The sequence below is a fragment of the Salarias fasciatus genome, chromosome 5, assembly GCF_902148845.1.
Source record: "Salarias fasciatus chromosome 5, fSalaFa1.1, whole genome shotgun sequence".
Classification (NCBI taxonomy): Eukaryota; Metazoa; Chordata; class Actinopteri; order Blenniiformes; family Blenniidae; genus Salarias; species Salarias fasciatus.
In genome coordinates, this window is record NC_043749.1 from 5,244,524 (window position 1) to 5,263,997 (window position 19,474).

Genomic DNA, 19,474 nt, shown 5'->3' on the forward strand with positions numbered 1-19,474 from the left:
GAAAATGGGAAAACACAATTTTGCGCACTGTATCTGTTGTAAATAGTTTGCCTGCACATGTGCGAATAGACCAACAATATTTTCCTCCATGGTGGAACGACTCCCAGTCCATAATCTCTTGGGACTTGATAGCTTTATATTTGAGAGTCAGCTGGAAGAGCAGTACAACTTACCAGTCTGTCCATGCCGGTATTGTTTATTTATTTTTTCATTCCCTGCATTCATGTATGTGGTTTCATTACAAAAACAATCAACAGCACACACTAGTGGTGTGGCATGCTAGTTACATCTTCTGTGGCACTTCTGCAGTTTCTGTGTATAGTTTTCAAAACGTTGCCATGTAGATGCAAAATCTTTCTGAAGTGGAAAATCAAAATGACATTTTCACTTGCAGCATTATGTAAATGGTGTCTGGATATCACTGTCACGAAACCACGTGTGATTATCATCGAATAATATCAAAATGAACATCAGGTTTCTGTTCGGACTGCTGAACGAGCTCAGAATGAGGAAGATTTTGGATGTAAAATCTCACACAACCTCCCCACTTACATAGTTTGTTGATTTGTTGAATCTGGTTGGGGAAACTTCAGCTTTGAGTTGAATATTGACTTCAAAACATTTTTCAAAAAGAGAAGGATGTGAGGAGTTTGAGGTCTTCTTTGCCCCACACTTAAGAGCCATCACTTTAAATGCTCATGCTTTAACATTGACAATACCGAGTGAGTTCCCTACCTTAGACTTCTACCAAACAAGTTACTGTTCGACTCTCTTGAACGCAGCTTGTAACTCTTTGATTGACCTTGATGGAAAAATCTCAGTTTAAAACTTTAACTAGTCTCATGTGAAAAGATGTGACTCTGGTGTTTCTGAAGCCACAGTTTGAACCAGTGGTCACGAATCTGAATTTCAAACCAACTGATTGGTAAGCGTGTGTGTGTTGTGTTGGTGGTGTGTGTACTGCTGCAGATAAGGAAGATAACATTTTGATAGAGGTGGACTATGGCAGTGGTCGATAGTTTTTTTTTTTTTTTTTTCACTATGAACTCCTGGATTGATTTCTAGAAAGACTAGATTTTCTGTCTGATCAGTGATTTTCCATATTGTCAGTGACAATATGGAAAAACTTTCATTTTCTTTCATTCTGAAAAACATACAAAAGCAGACCTTCAACATGGAAGCTTCGTTTCCTCGGTCAGCTCTCGATTGTCGGAAGACATTTTGATTTATTTTGATGACTCTTGGTGTTTGTCAGGCTGGCAGGCTCTGGGTTTGGACATGCTGATCGATTGGATAGTAAACTCCTGACGCCCAAGCTTATGATTACCTCGTTCCACAACTTGGTTTGTTTGATCTTTCAAAGTTATAATAAGCTTAAAGTTGCACGTCATTTTATGGTTTTGGTTTAAATTTAAATCCTGGTAAACTCTGGAAAAAATTTACCCAGATTGTTTTAATGTGAAGTCCTGGTAAACGCTAGCATCAACAGATTTACTAACCTGGCAAGACATTTCTTCTTGAAAATGATTAAGTCTGTTAAGGAATATGGTTCTTAGCTCCACATCATAAACTTTTCATAAACTCCTTCATCTTTGGACTCTCTTTACTTTGCTGTACTTTAAAAAGTTTGTCAGTGGCTCCCAGAGACAGGACTCCCTTCCGGAGGATGAGATTTACGTCTCATATAATGTAATTAACACCAATTTCCTGTTTGGAGCTTCCAGAAGTGATAAGATTTGCTTGGTGAAGTCCTTCCTGGTTCTTGAGGTTCTTCAGGGCCTCTGTTTGGCTGTGGGGGCCTCAGAATGCGGCTCTGTACCGACCTGGTGAAACACAAAGGACTGACCTATTTCATGAATGAGTTCATTCTCCTGGAGCCGACACCAGAACCCTCTCTGGTGCAGTCATTGTGTACATGTCACTAAGTCTGAGATCATGTCCAGAGATGTATTTTTGGGACAGTTGTTCCGTTGGCGTTGCCTCTCACCCCTGTGTGTCTCTTCTGCAGGGCCATGTCCCCGGCTCCAGCTGAGACGTCGGGCTGTAAGCCCCCGGATGGGGGCTGGGGCTGGATGGTGGTGTTAGGGGCCCACATATCCATTGGATTTGCGTATTCCACACCCAAAGCGCTGTCCATTTTCTTTAAGGCCATACAGGAGGACTTGGGAGCAAGTTACAGTGAAATCGCGTGGATTTCCTCCATCATGCTGGCTGTGATGTACGCAGGAGGTGAGTCGATTTGGAACATTGAATGAAGAGGAATCGCATCGGTTTTCTTCATGCCGTTAAATCTTTACTGAAAACTACTCTTGTTATAACCATTATATTTTTTGTCCACATGAATGTCCTTGTTCTCATCACTGGTAATGTTTATAGCGTTTTATTTTTGTCATTCCATAATAAACCAACGCTGCTAACAAGTGGCGTGCCACGCCAACTTCATTGTTTTACACAGACACCTTTTCAGAATGTTTTCCTATGAAGACGAAAATTTTCTGAAGCAAAATAAAAAATTATGTTTCCACGTGAAACTTTGTCGTGTAAATGGTTAGTGCACGTTCGGTGTTCTTTAACGTTGAAAAAGTGGAGTGATAAGGAGAGTAGGGATGTTGCTGTGTTGTCGGATCAAGTGAATAATTTTGACGTAACACGCAAAGACCGGTACCGGGAGAAACTACGGATTTCAGGCTGCAGCAGGACCCGTACTTAATGCCAGCCACCTGTTCCAGCAATGCACAGCTGAGGCTCAAGAACCCCGCGACCTGGAGTACGCGGACATTTAGTGCGTAGATCTGCTAACTCCAGGCCAAAATGGACTTGCTCATCACGGAAGTCATTTAACCCGTTTGGCCCGACGGACCCTGTACCGGATCCAACAGCCGTCTGCTCCACTTCAACGAGTGTATAAAGTGACTAAAATGCTGTGAGGGTGATTTCTTTCAATTGTGTCTCAAACAAAAAGCCTTAATCTCACTAACTGAACGCTCCAGCTGCACTTTGATGACCGAGTGTTTGTTTTATAGCAACTTTAAAATCCAGATGCAACAATTCGACACGCCCCCCTCACCCGCACCTCCAGACACAAAACGCTACACAACGTAAGATTGGTTTGCTCCACCGCAACGTATTGGATATCATATAAAACTACAAAATCTACACTTTGAGATGACACCAGGCAGAATATTCTCTGAGCCGACCAGCTCCCGTCAGTGGCAAAACAAACGGAAAACCGATCATCACATTTCATCACATTTCACAGGCAGCACCTCAGATCGCATGTTTCTCACACATTCTTCGCCAAATCTCAAAGCTGTTCACACCAAACACAACATGTTTTATTTGCTTACCGTTTTGTGGTCATTTTCCATCTATTCACGCTCTCCTCTGGCCAAAATTGGCCGCATAATCCTCTACAATAGTGAAAGAGCGTCATACGCCTGAATGTTTGTTTTCACTCCAACATGGCGGTGACTATCCCGACGTGCATTGGGAGGCCAGGTGTGTGACGTCAGCTGGTGGAGGCTGGAGACGCGGAGAGCGTGCCATCTGGTGGCCAAACTATGTCATTGCAACTCAATGTGTGCAGCAAAACATATTTTTTCTTTCTCAAAAATTAATTGGGGGGAGGGCGTACGGAGGGAGGGTGCGGGCCGTATGAGGCCCGCGGGCCGCCAGTTCCCCATCCCTGGCCTAACTCATAGTAAATAACTTTGCTTCAAAGGACATTTTAGTGTTGGAAACCAATATTTTTGTTGGCCATGTGATAATCCCACCTTCTCTAATTCTTTATAGTAATATAGAATTTGTTTTTCCATAACTTGACATCTGGGATAAGCTCTGATCTGCTGACGTGACGTATCAACAAACCGGCTGCGTCCTGATCTTCTGCCTTCAGGTCAGCTCAGGCTGTGCAGTCAGCACCTTTTACACCAGTATAGAAATGATTTGTATTGCTCAGAAAACACCAGCCTGAAGGTTAAAAAGATTGAGATGTTTTTCTTTCCCCGGCCCCTGATCCACTCAATTATATTGTATCCTGTCAAATCTGGTCTCGAAAACACCAAGTAATCCTCCAAAGATCAGCACAGAGGATGAATCGCTCAAGAGAGTTGTATCTAAACTCGTCTACCAGGCCTCAAAGAGCATCAACCAGGCAGTACAATATGTTTAATATCAGTTGTGGCATGCATTTATTTATTTTTTGAGCACTGTAGACAAAAATAAAAAGAAACAAATCCTACTTTTATCCCAAAGAGGGGAATATACATCCTTGAACAGTAAGATCAGAGGTCTGTGTTTCTGGCAGTGGTGTGTGGTTGTGCTTTGGCCCCATTTAAACTGAGATAATTGATAAATTGACTTCACATGATTGACTGTGCCTGCTTTAAACAGTGTTAGGCTTCCTAATAAGAGGAATGCTGCCAGCATGTGTGACTCACCTGACTGAGACTATTGAGTCATTTATTACTGCTGAAGCTTTCCCCCCGCAACGCTCTCATATATAAAAAGTAACGACACTTAGTGTCATCCACCGCGATTATTAGTAATATTACTGACAAACTAAGTAGCAGTTTTTGCTTCTAGGTGTGTTCTTTTATCACAAATGCACAGTCCAAGAATTACATCAGTTCAGATGTTATTTGCATGTGTGAATAAATTCAGTTTTCTTGTCTATGAATTCGCTCAAAGTGCTGCTTTGGGCAAAGTCACCAGGAGAAGTCCTCAATGAAATAAAATTTAAAGATTTGGGTCTGGAAAAGCAGATGTTGCAGCTGGATTCCTACATCAAAGCTGTGGGATTTCACGGTGCTTTAACACACTTTGTGTCGTGTCGTCCACTTGAAGGATTTATGCCATCAGTGGATGACGCAGAACGTGACTAAACGAGTGTTGTTGAAGCTTCGCATGAGTTTATCGGCGGCTACTTTCAAGGTTACCGGACAGCGGGATGTGTGACTCGCCTCCCCTCGACTCGGGGAGGCCGGACTGGTGAAATATTCCCCTCTCTGTGGCTCAGGCACGGGACTTTATCATATTGTCCTTGGGAAGACTTCAGCAATGTCACCCAGTGGAGGAGAGAGACAGGGGGAATATATCAGAGGAAGGTTGAGCCCACTGGGGTCTGACACCACGGCCCCGTGGGACAGACATGACAGCCTTCACAGAAAACCTCTGACTCAAGAAGTCCACATGATAAACTTATAATGGAAATGGAAATGGTGGCAGTACGAGAGATGCCCGATCGCAGCGCGGCTACAGCCAGATAGATGATCCATCTTTGACCCCCGCCGCCACCTGGTTAACTGCATGAAAACAGCAGGATGGAGATTTTTCTCTCATGTGCAGTAGATGCAGTCATGGATGAGCCTTTGAGGGAGAAAAACAGGATTTCCCCTTAGTTTGCTTAGCTTTGATATAAACATCAATTTGGTTTGTGCGCACAGCGGGTAAAATCTGATTTATGGATGTATTTGAACATGACATTTTAAATGTTAGTAGATATCAGTAGTCAGTGTTTCCTGTTGTTTTAGACCTGGAACGTCCAGCCAACGCAAAGCCTGCTTCTATCTACATGAATCACGTGGAGGCGCTGATTTATTCAGAGTTCTGATATCGCACAAAAGCAACGTCACATGAATGACAATGTTCCCAAATGCTGTTTCCTGGAGACCCATTAAAAAAAAAAGGGGTTCGCCCTGTCTCTGATTTCCTGAAACTTTACTGTGAAGTCAAACAAAGTGAAGCCATTAGGCAGGAACTGACGGCAAAATGCAAAACCGCTGAAACAGTCGAGACAGATACGATTTGAAAAAGCTAGAAAAAAAAATCTTTATATCAAACTGAGTGTTGTAGTAAGATCAGAAGGAGACCAGTGATTATTTTGTGAAGTGACATTAGAGATTTGTGTAGTGTCACTTTTCGCTGTTGCAGCGGTTGTGCAGTTTGCAGACTTTCCCTGCAGATCTCAGCTTGCAGTCAGAAACTTGGCCTAATACCAGCTGCATATCGAGACTGGCGTTATTTCTGCTCCTCACAAGAAAGTTGGTTTTGATGAAGCTTGTAGCATACTGTCCATCTCACACCGATCCAGAAGTCCGAATCCGGGAATTGTCTTCAGAAAACTTAACCGTTGTAACATGATGCAGCTCAGAAAAATATTTCTTTACTGTGACAGCTCTGCCTTTAAGAGAAAGAATGCAGACATGAAACAAATTTCACAGGGCAAAGACATTTCTATATTTATTAAAACACTCGACATTCTTGCATGTTCACTTGAGCTCATGCATTCCCACCAATGATACTGAAATCACTGAAAGTTTCTACACACCGGTGCAGCTGAGCAGACTCCTCGGTCTGCAGTCACCCGTCCTGCAGAAGCACCATTCATGAAGTAAAACAATATAACTGACCGACACAAGATAAATCTGTTGGCCCAAGCGTGGTTAAAAATGTAATAAAGCTACTACTCAGCTATTGTGAAAGATTGAATTGTTGTCAGAGGGCATAAACCAAACGGCCTCCAGCAGGCCCGTAGCCCAGGGGCTCGCATTTATTTTTAAGGGGCCTCTGCCTGTGGAAAGATGCAACTTTAGAAAAATATGAACCACAACTCTCAAACTCGTCTGTGCAGTCTTCACAGGACTGAAACAAACAATCCTTTCATCTATAAGATGATCATAAGCTGTTAAAAGAATATTGCAACCTTTTCGTTTACTCTAAATCCTTGTTGGTTTCATCCTCTCAATTTTCATTTGGATTTTTTACATTTTTTTTTTAAACGGCCATACTTTGAGAAGCTGTTTTTATTCTCTGTACAGTTCATTCAAAACCTTGTGGAACAGTTCCCCTTCATATGCATACCAAAGTTTTCTTGACTTCTGAACTGCTGGTGCAATGTGACTCTTTCAGGCAAGGCCACTGATGAAGGGAAGGGTGACAGCATATTAAAGGCTGTTTAATTGCTGATTGATCACTGCGTGTAGTGTTTTACATTCTCAGGGTAAGTGGAATGAGTTGCTTTGCGGCCGATGCGGGTTTGTGGAGGTTTTCCATCACGCCGCGTTTTGCCCAGTGTCACGTCGCCCTTGGTTTAAACTTGTATGACCTACCTGTAGGAGGCGGGTGGATTTGGTGCTCAAACAGGTCATGCTGTGAAGTACTCGTCTGTATTTGTCGTCATGTTTTTGTTGTTTTTTGCAGGCCCAGTGAGCAGCATGTTGGTCAATCGCTTCGGAAGCCGGCCGGTGGTCATAACGGGCGGATTGATGTGTGCGGTTTCCATGGTAACGGCGTCATTTGGGAACTCCATCGTTTATCTCTACTTCTGCATCGGCGTAATTGGAGGTACGGTATCCTTCACCGTGTTTTTCAGTGTATGTGACACTCTTGTCTGAATGGCTTCAGCCCGCCTGTGGTGTTTATCAGGGAGCCGGGGCAACTGCCCGGGCTCCCGGGGCGCCGTGAGAGCACCGCCGGGACCAGAACCAGGACGGTAATTAAGACAGAGGCGTCCCTGATCCCAGAGAGCACGGTCTTCCGTGGCCCTCTGTACTCTCCCGGAGGCTCCAATCATGGTTGTCACATGGGGGCACCGCGCCGCCCTGTGAGGCTCATTACCCTGCCAAGTGCCCCCCCCCGCCAAGGATTAATGGGCCCGTCGAGTGGCCGGGCCGTGTGTGGCGCCCGAGGGCAATGTGTGTGTGTCCCGCTCGGCTCCCCTGTGACCCGGCACACCCACACCGGGGCATCAGGCAGTGCTACCTGGCAGGCGTGTGGACATCTGTGGGCTCCATAAATACCTGTCCATGCAGAGAACCAGTCGCTGGAACCTGAACCCAAAGTAGTGAAAGGCTTTGAGACTCATCTTGTTTTGAAGTTTTCTTCTTTCCACCAGTATGAACTCCAGCGTGTGCCGCTACAGGAATACCAAACCTCAGACTTTTGTCACTTTTGTGCCATTCAGGACTTCTGTTTTCCTGTATATTGTATCATTTGCACTAAAGTATCCTAAATAGGATTTATCAGAAATGATGCAAAAGCTAGATTTTTGTCCAGTGCGTTGCATTTATGAAAGTTTGATTTCTATTTTTATTTTGGGAGTTTCACTCATGTGAACTTGCGTTTCCAGAGCAAGGAGGGCAAAGCAAACAGCAGTTTTTATCTCAAGCTTTGGCTTGATGTTTTATTAAATATTTATATGATCGACTGCAATCTGCAATTAAGAGTTCAAGAGGAGCACAAAGAAAAAAATGACCAAAAAATGGCTCACTTGCCCCATAAAGAGTAGTACTCCAGAGACATTGGTGGTTGGTGTGAACTTTGGTTTATAAATTAAACCAGAAAATAAGCAAGACAAATAAGTGATCTTGACCCTCTGTTGACTGAATAAAGGTCAGTCATTAAACTTTTAATCCCTCAGTGCTCTTTTACTTTAATATTTCCACTGTAGAGCTTAGTAACAATAATGGCACTCAAACATGTTGTATTTGCATAAATTCCATATGAAAAGTTGCGTCTGTATCATTAGTTATCGAAGGCCCTCTTGTTTGGCTTCTCCCTGCATGCAGGGAGGCAGACTGGACGGATAAAACGGCAGCCTAACCGTCGAGCTGTAGCTCTTCATCTTCCTCAAAATAAGGTGCTATTAAATTAAATTTTTCTGGGTAGAAAGGCTAGAGAGTGAACATATTACCCAGGCTCCCTAATCTATTTCTACTTGAATGGAGAAATTATTTCTGAAATAATTCCAGCATTCAGTAATAAGATTTTAGCTGGCAAAAATGAAATGAAATGGAACTTTAATGAGCACCAAACTGAGTCGGCCTTAATTTAATTTATTAAGTACACTTTGCAGTCTAAGTTCACGAGGGATTTCTTACAAAGTTATATTTTTTCTTTTTCGTCTTTTTTTTTTTTTTTTTTTGATAAGGTTGTGGACTCTGCTTAAACCTGAATGCGTCGCTCACCATCATCAGCAAGTACTTCCTCGCCAGGCGTCCGTTGGCCAACGGGCTGGCCATGGCCGGCAGCCCGGTGTTCCTCTGCTTACTGGCTCCGCTCAACCAGTACCTGCTGGGATGGTTCGGCTGGAGAGGCAGTCTGCTCATCCTCGGCGGGATGATGCTGCACTGCTGCGTGGCTGGAGCCCTGATGAGGCCCGTCGTCGCACTTCGCAAGCAGCCACAGAAAGAAGAGGAGCCGTCCAGATCGAGCAGCGCCGATCCGAAGCAAGGCTGCATGGCCAAGGCCAAGGGCTTCCTGGATCTGTCTTTCTTCAACGACCGAGGCTTTGTCATCTACCTGATCGGAAACGTGCTGTACATCTTTGGCGCGTACGCTCCCATTGTGTTCCTGTCGGCCTACGCCGTTCACAAACGCGTGGACGAGTACTCGGCAGCCTACCTGCTGTCCATCATGGGCTTTGTGGACATGTTCGTCCGGCCCGGCACCGGCCTGGTGGCCAACAGCAAGTGGATCCGGCCCCGAATCCAGTACTTCTTCAGCTTCGCGATGGTCTTCAACGGTACCTGCCACCTGCTGTGCCCGCTGATGGACACCTACCCCCTCCTGGTGGCGTACGCCATCTTTTTCGGCGTGGGCTTCGGCATGGTGTTCGCCCTGATCTTCGAGTGCCTCATGGATCTGATGGGGAGTCGGCGGTTCCCCAGCGCGGTGGGACTGGTCACCATCATCGAGTGCTTTCCCATGCTGCTGGGGCCGCCCGCTGCAGGTACACACACACACACACGCACACACACACACACACACACACACACACACACACACACACACACACAGTTCATTCACACACGGCCGACTCAGTGCAGCCCGCAGACAAGCACACCGCTCAGTAAACACTCCTCGGTGTTTATCTACTCCGTGCTTGTTGGATCTGTTGAGCCGCGCACAAACAATCACAATATTTGTACAGTTCTCGTACTCTTTTCTCTCTCCCACTTAGACAAGAACAAGTGTTTGCTGTCAGCTTGCTTTTATACAGCTTCCTGTTAAATTAATGCCAAGAGCACAAGTGAACGACGCAGATTTACCCAGACGCACTTTGCACACTTGGGACGGGGAAAGCAACGTAGAAATAAATAACCAGGCTGAAGCGCACTGCTTTGCAAACAACGAAGCAGATTGAACAGTGTTTTTATTTGTGTTTATCTGAGTCACAGCCTGTGAATCACGCAGCGGCGGAGGTCTTTGGCTTCCTCGAGTGTTCGAGTGTTGCTACTGTAAGACAGCTGGATCTCTGCTGATCAGTGTGGCTTTCAAAGAGAAACAAGAAAACGGTTGTCAGTGTTATTCAGTGCTGCACAAAAAGCTGAATGTCCTCTCTCTCTCTCTCTCTCTCTCTCTCTCTCTCTCTCTCTTTTATAAGCGCTGGTCTCTAAACATAGCTCTTACGCAGGGACACAAAACTAAAGAGACAAGATTTGTCCACAGTTGAGGGGGCGATATAAAAATACTGTCTAGCAAGTCAAAATTATACCCTGACTTTACGACTAAATTTGACAAATCTGCCTTAAAGATCAATAAATGCCATTTATACAGACTTGAGAAACCGAAACTTCAATGTAATGTATAATTCAAAATATCAGTATATAGACTGAGTAAATTTCAAAATAAAAGCTTCCAACTGTGAGCAGAAAGTTTTGTTCCCCAGGTGACCTTAAAATAGGTGTCTTTATATAAAAAAATGTCAACAAGAAATCCATCTCCACTATATTTGAAGCATCTGGTGGACTCTAAGCGTCTCTGCTTTGAGAACGTTGCTCTTTGCTTTCAGCCTGACTTTCAGTGAGACAGGAAGTTGTGTCCTCGTCCTGCGACCCTGTTCTGAGGCGCTCATTTGATGGGCAGGCGTAAATAAGTGCCTCTCTGCACATCTAACATTCTCCTCCAGAGGGCACAATCGTTAAGTTGCCCCTCTGTACTTGTTCCTGCCCCCCCCCCCCCCAACACCCCCACCTCCCACCCCCACCCCCCACCCCACCAGAACCTCGGGGTCAGACCAATTAGGAGGAAGTGAGGTAAGTGTGTGTAATTAGCCTTTTGCTCGGGGTGTTTAATGACGCTCAGTTCAAACTCCCGTCATTAAAGCGCTGTACCTGGGCCATAATTAGGCTGCGAATACATTATGAAATTGCGAGGTGACGATGCCAGATGGACTTAATTACTGTTCGGCCAATCACGGGCCGTCTTAATGAGGGTGATGGTCATCTGAGTACAGGCGCCAGATGACTGCTATCAATCAGATAACGCAGTCTGCATTGAGACGAGTGGAAATGACCCGAAAGCGAAGGGGGCGGGTACACAAGCAGATACCATCACCTGCTAAGTTGTATAGTTGCTTTTGATGCAGCAGAATCAAGTCAATCTGAATGAGCGGATGATAATAAAATGAAGCCTGAAGGTGGTTTGACAACTTGGTAAAGACAAGGGGGGATTTTTAAGGACCGTGATCCAGAGCAGAGGCACCGACCTCTGATTGATTCCATAAGACGTTGCGCACCGACAGTACATGCAGACACTGAGAGAGAGGAAGAGAAAGTCGGCGGCACTGGCCCATCGATCCGTGTCTGGAGGGAATGGAGGGGGGGGGGGGTACGGTACGCCGGGCCGAGGTGCGCTTAAGACTCTGGAAAACCCGGCGGCTTAAATCTGATCTAAACCACATTTGTCACTTTTCTGCAGACTTGCGCGCGATATTTATGGCTCGGAGAAGGTTCCTCTCCTCTGATTCGTTTTGGTAGCAGCCATCCAAATTGCCTTCCCAGAGATGCAGGAGAGCCAGGGAGGGTGTAATGGCCCTCTGTCATTTCCGAAATGGCTCTTCTCAAATTGGCGCGCACACACACACACACACGCGCAAAGAAGAAAGTGTGAGTTTAGTCTCTCGCTTCACTTTCAAACTTGTAAAGCCCCTCAGTCCAGACACTTCACCTCCGCTGTGTTCCGTTTTCTGAGTCCTGGCCTTCACATGCTCTTTCAGTACATGTACAGACAGAATGTGACATGACCACAACGCCGCCGGCTCTTCCTCCTCGCAGGGTTCCTGGTGGACGCCTTCGGCGACTACAAGTACCTTTTCTTCATGTGCGGCGCGGTGATCCTGACCGGCGGGCTCTTCCTCTTCGTGATGAACGTTTACAACTACCACATGCTGGATAAAGAGAAGAGGGCGGAGCAGAATCAGATAAGCATCCACAGTCAGGAGCAGGTGAGCATCCGCGAGGCCGAGGCGGAGCGACCGGAGGCTGAGGCGAAGGAAGAGGAAGAGGAGGAGGAGGAGGAGGAGGAGGAGGAACAGGCCGACACGATGCATCAAGAGCCGTGAGCAGAACAGAAAGTGCTTCTGTTAACTTCTTCATACGTGTGCATACTAATGTAGCTCAGCTATACATTTTGTTCTAATTGAAGTTTCAGCCTCATTGTAGTTTCCAGTGCATAAAATGAGCCTTTTGCTTGATGTCTGGACTGGGGAGCGATACGCATTTATCTGGTCAGTTTCTCTCAACTGTATCGTGGCAACAGTCTTTCGGTTATTGGAGGAGCTATTATATTGTGAGAGTGTTGAGTGAAATCTAGACGCGTGTCACCAGGATGTGTTCCTGGTGACACGCAAATTTTTGATTTACGCAAATTACCAATTCAGTGTGATTCTGAGCAAAAGTTGTTTTTAAGCGTTGTTGGTGTCTTCAATTTGTTGCACGTTTTCTCAGTTCAGGCCCAGTGGAGCAGTACGACGAGGTTTTCAAGTGAAAACAAAGCTTTCGTAGCGGTTTGGGTGTCTGTTTACGCGTGTTCGGAGTGTACACTGCAAATGCCAGTTTTTACAAAAGGTCTGTCTCTGTGTGTGAACATCTGTGTTCTCACCATTGTCAATGTTTATAGCATATTGATCTCCTCACGTGTTTCATTACAAATACTAACAGCGCCTACTGCTGGCCCCACCTGAAAACTACATCGTCTTCAGCATGTCAGCCATTCCCATGTAAACAACCAATGTGAAACTTTCTGAAACCACAGCGTAAAAGCGATGTGTTTTCACTTGAAACGTGTAAAGAGGACCATCAAGCAAGACGAGCATCTGCAGTGGTTCGGTTTGAGTTTGTAACTCTTCAGCTGGAGCTGAAGCAAGTTTACAGGTACGAGTGATAAATGACAAACCAGAATGTTGACTTGCTGAAGGTGTTTGATTAAAATAGAAAGGCACGCATAATGTTTCTTGTTTACAGAATAAACTGTGAAAACAGTGCTAGAATGAAGTTGATTCCGATTATTGAGTATTTCTAACATTTCAAGAGCCTGTGTCCTACATCTGGTAACTTTATTCTGACATTTTGACATCAGTTTACGAGAAGAGCTTCCTGGTTCAGACATGTTGGCTGATGTGGAGTTTACATGTTTTCCCAGGGAGCTTCTCACAAGTTTGAAAGGTTTGATTAATTATCTTTGAGTAGAACTTTGTTTGGTGTTTGCTTTCTTTATATTTACCCCCTCAGTGTGACTGGTCTGTAAGTTTAATACTGTGTTTTACTAGAGCAAGAGGTATGAACTAAATTAAGTCTGTTTTATTAATTGGTTTGTTCAATTCAAATCTATTAAACTACAATCAGCAGCTTCCTTTCCTACTTCCTAATCTTCAGTAGATTGACGGTCATTTCTGGATTTCTGTTAAAGCTAATAGGAAGTGGTTTCTGTGAACACACATCGATGCCAGATGCCAGCTGTGAGCACCTCAGGGAGCCGCCATGACAAATATACTGCACCAGTGATGTTTACATTTAGTGAAATACTGTATCTGCCTGACAGCTCAACGGTTTTAAGGAGATCTCTCTCAAAGCATTAAATATCACTGAAAAGTTGATTATTTTATACTTGTAATATAAAGAGTTTTGAGCCAAAAATAAACTAATGTAATGAATTTTTTAATGTATTTTGAATTAGATTTAGCTTCTGCTGTATTCTCGTCTTTTGAGCTGGAGCTGCACACAGTGACTACTATAATGTACAATCAGCAGAAAGTCCTGTTATTTAAAGAGTGACACTGGTGTTTGATCGATCTTAACTTGAATGAACGTTATTTACTTTAGATTTTTTGGGGTTTTGGTGACACTGCAGTGAGATTCTTTATTCGGTTATTAGATTTTGGTTGAATTTGTTACACTGTCGAATTACGATATCAGTTAACGTGACAATGTTAGAGTTGACGTTCACATCGTTTTGGATTTGTTTTCCTGTTGTTTTTATTTTGATGTCATGATTATATATTGACCATATGTTATTTCTTTTCGTGGATTGCGAGTGTGTTTGACACTTTATCATTGATGTTGAAGTCTCTATTTGAAGGCGACGGCAGCTTTTTGGACTCTTGTTTTCCAGATAATTGTGAAGTTTTGTTCTGATGTGTTACACAGTAAAACATAAATGTGTACTTTTCAGTCCGAATAAAATCCAGATGTGATATTCTCTCGGCGTTTTGTTGTACCTTTATGTCGCTCTTGCAGTTCCCCCACACCACTGAGAGCATTTATCTGCATTCCTCATTCATCCGGCGAGGTAAAACACGCTTGGACGCACGAGAAATGCCATCAAATCAGATTCCTGCGTGCGGCTTCTCCATGTTGGAGCCGTGTCCAATTTTTCATGACAATTAGAAGACTGGGGAACAAGTTTGGAAATGTCAGCAGCTTAAGGGCGTGAGCACCTAATGAAGCACGGCCCGGATGTTCCAGGCCGGCGCTCCGAGCTGCACACACACACCAGCAGATCAGTGGGCCAATAAATTAGAAACGCACACACACACACATCTCTGCTGCTTTCTCCTGTCTTTGAGTGTTACGCAAGGTTCTTCGGACGTGACAAGGTGGAAAGGTACCCCAGAGAGAGGGCTGTGCGCGCTGCGGCCAGGAATCTGTTTGTCATTATTATATTCCCCCTCACCTCCCGCTCGCCTCTGGCCCGCCGGCCCTCTCCTCCCGGCCGCCCTTCCCACAATGTTTGTTCCGGCGAAGCTTCGGCACTGATGTCCTCCCAGCTCAGTGGTGAAATGAAAAAAATAAAATGTACGTGTGCGTCTCCAGAGGATCTTAGAGGTGGTTGGGTGACAAAGCAGAGGCTGGGTGGAAAAATACTGAGCAAGACAAGAAAATCAGAACGTTTGTTTTTTATTCTGAAGTGTCAGGCTGCAGACTCCCGCCTCGGGTTAAAGTCCTGCAAGAATGATCGTCGGTTAGCACCGCGAGTATCTCCAACTGGATACGATTAGATAAACCTTCATGGCAGGTGTTAAAACCCTCTGAGGGGGCTGGGTGTGCGGACAGGAAGAGCAGCGGTGAAGGACTTCCTGTTTCCTACTCATCTCTTAATGAAGACACAATCAGAGAGCGTCATGTACCGAGTCCAGGAGACAGCTCTCCGTCATCCGTCACTCTTGCCTGATTAAGTGTCCGGCGTGGGAGTGCGAGGCAGTAATTGGGCATCGCTCTTCATAAAAGCGCCTGGCTGCGCTCTGCGTCGACGGGAGCGAGCGCGGGGAGCCGCGCCGCCGCGTGGATGTTGATTACCAGCCCTTCTCCTGACCTTTGGCTCGGTGCGAATCGGATCCCAGTTGTTTACAATACACGGGGGCTGACCCGATGAGTCTGGAGTGGTCTTGCGCAAGCGGGGCGGCGGAGACGAGCAGCCGGGAGAGGATGTGCTCCCGGAGGGCTCAAAGAGCAGTGGCATCTATCAACACAAGAAATTGAATGGGATGTTTCGGAGCAGCAGAGATTAGATGGACTCAGGGTGTTGAGCAAGCAGAGGCGAGCGATGTAATGCTTCCCTCGCCGGAGTCAGATCAAACTTACAGAACACAGTGAAGCAAGAACAAGCGCACACACACACACTGAGGAGCCAACAGTGGCCTTTAGGTTTGACAAAGAGATGTGCTGGTTTGTTATTTGCTCGGGGAGTGCTCTGAGGGGATAACGGCGGATAACACAGGAGATGTGCCGTTCCCACATTAAGCACTTCTTCATTACAGCGTATTCATGTCAGGTGTCATGATTGTTATCAGTGTTGTTATTAACATCAGAGGAAAACTTCATCAAAATGGGCTTATAAACAGGCTTTATCATGAAATGTCATGCCTGCCCTCGAGGATGTTGGGAGTTGTTTGGATTTGTACGACGAAGCCCTAAATATAAGGAACATTGAGATTCAAAGCTCTCACCGGGTCCACAGCTTCACAGTCACTTTAAATGTTGGTTTAATGGGACACTTACTAATACTACTGCAGCAAAAAAAATCATAAGTTACCACGTCATGAGGAGAAGGTTTTGGAATAGTCTTCAACGTCGAAACGTTCAGTGGAACTTCTTCCTTTTGACCCTTGATTGAATCCCGAGTTACTCTCTTGATCGAATGGAGGAGTAATTGATGCACACACATTGATGTGTGTGTGAAAACTTTAAGAGACTGTGGAAGTGGTTAAAACAAAAATCAAAACACTCTGTGAGGTTAAGTCAGTGTACTGTTCACCAGACAATCGTCAGCACGGATCTATGTTTCTCAGAAAGTCAGCTGTCTCTTCAGTCCTCTGACAGACTTGATTCTCATGCAGAAAGCCGTAAGTGAAGCACAGTCTGAGATGAGAGGATCCATAAAGAGAAAGGGGGTGTGATAGCAGGAAGATGTACAGGTTACAGTTGTTCAAGCCACTACTGATATTTAAGTTGTTGTTCTGGACAGAATCCTGCAGTACTTTGCTACCTGTGGTCTGATATCTAGATGTGAGAGTCGTGTTGTGTCTAATCTGACCACACACTGACATTTAGGATGAATTATTTGAAGAGTTCAAAGCTGGAAGTTTTGTTTTCATGTCTCATAAAAGTCCTCAGAACATATCAGCAGATAAAAATAAAGATTGAAGTCTAGATGTTTTGGGGTTTTGGAGATTTTTGAGTTAATTTAAAGCAGAACTTTGCAACTTTTTTACCTCAATAAATGTTTTTTTCAGAATCCCTGTGGGGGTAAACAAAGATATGTCACGGTGATTCACCGGTCCCTCCACTCCCCCCGGGGTCTGTGTCCTGAAAACAGCCCTTGCAACTTTCAGAGTAGCCGACCCGACTACATCTCGCGAGAAAAGCCCTGCTTTACGGCACTCATACGGGAGTACATGTATAAAAGCGCACAAAACAAACATGAAACCCTCGCTAGCGTTAGCAACGCCACCCTTAGGTGCTCATGGATGGCAGAATCAAGAAGACAGAAAAAAAACTTTGTCTGACGAGCAGAAAGAAAGGAAACGAAACGGGAGTGGGACGCTCTCTGCACGCGGGGGTGGTGGTGGGGGCGGGGGGTTGATGCGGAGAATGTTTACGACAGTGAGCTTTCACAGGAGACAAGTAGGGGGAGCGCTAAAGTAAATCTTGCATAGTTCTGCTTTAATAACACTGATGGTTGTCTTTCGGTATAAATTGACATAGTTTGGTTGTAGAACTGATTTTTCTATCCATACAGCTCGAGACTAACTTTCAGGTGAAAAAAGTTGCATTTTATGGAACAACAAATGGGAAAGATAAGGTGAAATCTACCTTTAAAAAAAAATTCATTAAATTCACTCAATTGAATGTACTATGTTCAGTGTGCATTGCCAAAACAGACCATAAAGTGGTAAAATGTATAAAATCTGAATTTCCTAAGACTAAAAACCATGGAAGGAAACAGTTTGAATGTATCTTTCATTTGATCAGTGGAAAAATGCTTCATATTATTTTAAATTAAAAAGGCAGAGGAAATAAACGTCCATCTTGAATGAAATGTTTGGTTTATCTCTAAAAAATTTTCTTTTGTGTTTGTTTATTCACGCTTGGCTGACTACGCGGCGGGTTTGGACACGTAGCATTTATCACGTTAGCCGGACGCTCGCTGTCAGGATTCCTTAAGGGGGAAAACAGCGAAACGCAGAGACACAATGTGGAAGAACTGGTGTGAAAGAATGAACGAAAAAACAAAAAAAGGTTAGAGGAAGTAAAACAAGGGGCGTTTGCAACTCGGGGAGATGTAGCGAAGCCTTTTTTCCATCCATCATCCCTGTCTTTGTCCTGTCCGCCGAGCAGAGGCGGTAATGAAAGTAATTTAACGTACATCTATAATTAATATGCTCTCTTTGGGTGGTGCAGCCGGGCCGGGAGGGTGATGGAGTGTGTTTATTATGTGTGTGTGAGGGAGCCGGCATGACGGGGCAGCCGGGCCACTGACATGCTAATTCATGAGCCGTCACTCCTGCGGCGGGGAGGTCAGGCCGGAGCAGCGATATGAGGCGCCGCTGGCCTCGCCGCTCCCCGAGGAACGCAGGGAAACTGGGTTTCTGTTCTTTTTCTCTCATCCTTTCCGGAAGGAAGGGGACAAAAGTAAGAAGAAGAGCATTTTACACTCTAAAACATAGCAGTGTAACTTCAGGAAAGAGTCATTTAGAGCTCCCAAAAACATGTGGAAATGTGAATTTCAATAAAATGATGAACTCTAGAGTTATTGTAAAGTAATTTCTCATTTCACTTATTTTAGAACTATACTGATTAACCTTATATTTCAGTTTCAGTAGTTTCACTGGGCTTTAGGTCCCCTTTACATGTAATGTTTTAAACCAAAGCGCCGCGTTTTTATGAGTCCATTTCTGAAAAGTTTCCCATTTCCCCAACAACCTTTCTAAGAGGAGGTCCCTTCACGTGGCCACTAGTGGGTGCTGCTGGTTGTTTTTTTTAACAAAACCGTATGTGGCAGCGACTTTTCAGAAAAAGCTTGTTTCCTTTCATTTCCACAGAGAAAAAGCTGCGTTTTGTCATGGAAATGGACAAAAGTTTTCCATTTTCACTTGAAAACATTAGCTTTCCTGTGTTACACACACACACACACACACACACACACACACACGTACGTCATTTACAGTCGTAAATTAAAGTCAAATGACATTTCTGAATGGTTTGAGCTGAAACAACACTTGAGCTGTTACAGTTTGGGATCTGTCCTCTCTTTCCCTCCTCTTCTTTTTATTCATCTCTGTACTCTTCATCTGTCCCCCCCCCCCCCCCCCCCCCCCCCCCCCCCCCCCATCTCCCTGTCTGTCTGCCCCTCCTGCCCAATTTCTCCTCACAGCTCCTAATATTCTCTCCTGCTCCTCTAAGAAATCTCAGTGATGTACTTCAGGAATTTCTTCTTTTTTTTTTTTTTTTTTAACTCCCTTTCATTTTTTTTTTAAAGGCAGACGACTTTGCACAAACACAGTTCAAACTCGGCTGCCCTCAGTGCTGTCTTCTTTGAAAGCCGCTGCTCTTTGAATACCCTCCGTTTGAAGAGAATGCCCTCTGCATTTCTTCTACACCGCCGCTCAAGCACTCTCACAGTCTCCTGCGTTAACCTGCACACACACACACACACACACACACACACACACACACACACACACACACACACACAC

At 44.8% G+C, this 19,474-nt stretch overlaps 1 protein-coding gene across 1 annotated transcript in view; it reads left to right on the forward strand.

Moving 5' to 3' along the window:
- Nucleotides 1–1,805: 1,805 nt before the first annotated feature.
- Nucleotides 1,806–19,474, forward strand: part of LOC115387979 (monocarboxylate transporter 2-like) — a 48,897-nt gene continuing 31,228 nt past the window's right edge. The window contains exons 1-5 of the mRNA XM_030090887.1: nucleotides 1,806–1,903; nucleotides 2,009–2,229; nucleotides 7,201–7,344; nucleotides 8,930–9,730; nucleotides 12,057–12,268. Coding sequence (XP_029946747.1) covers nucleotides 1,806–1,903; nucleotides 2,009–2,229; nucleotides 7,201–7,344; nucleotides 8,930–9,730; nucleotides 12,057–12,268 — 1,476 coding nt within the window. The remainder of the gene's footprint in view (nucleotides 1,904–2,008; nucleotides 2,230–7,200; nucleotides 7,345–8,929; nucleotides 9,731–12,056; nucleotides 12,269–19,474) is intronic.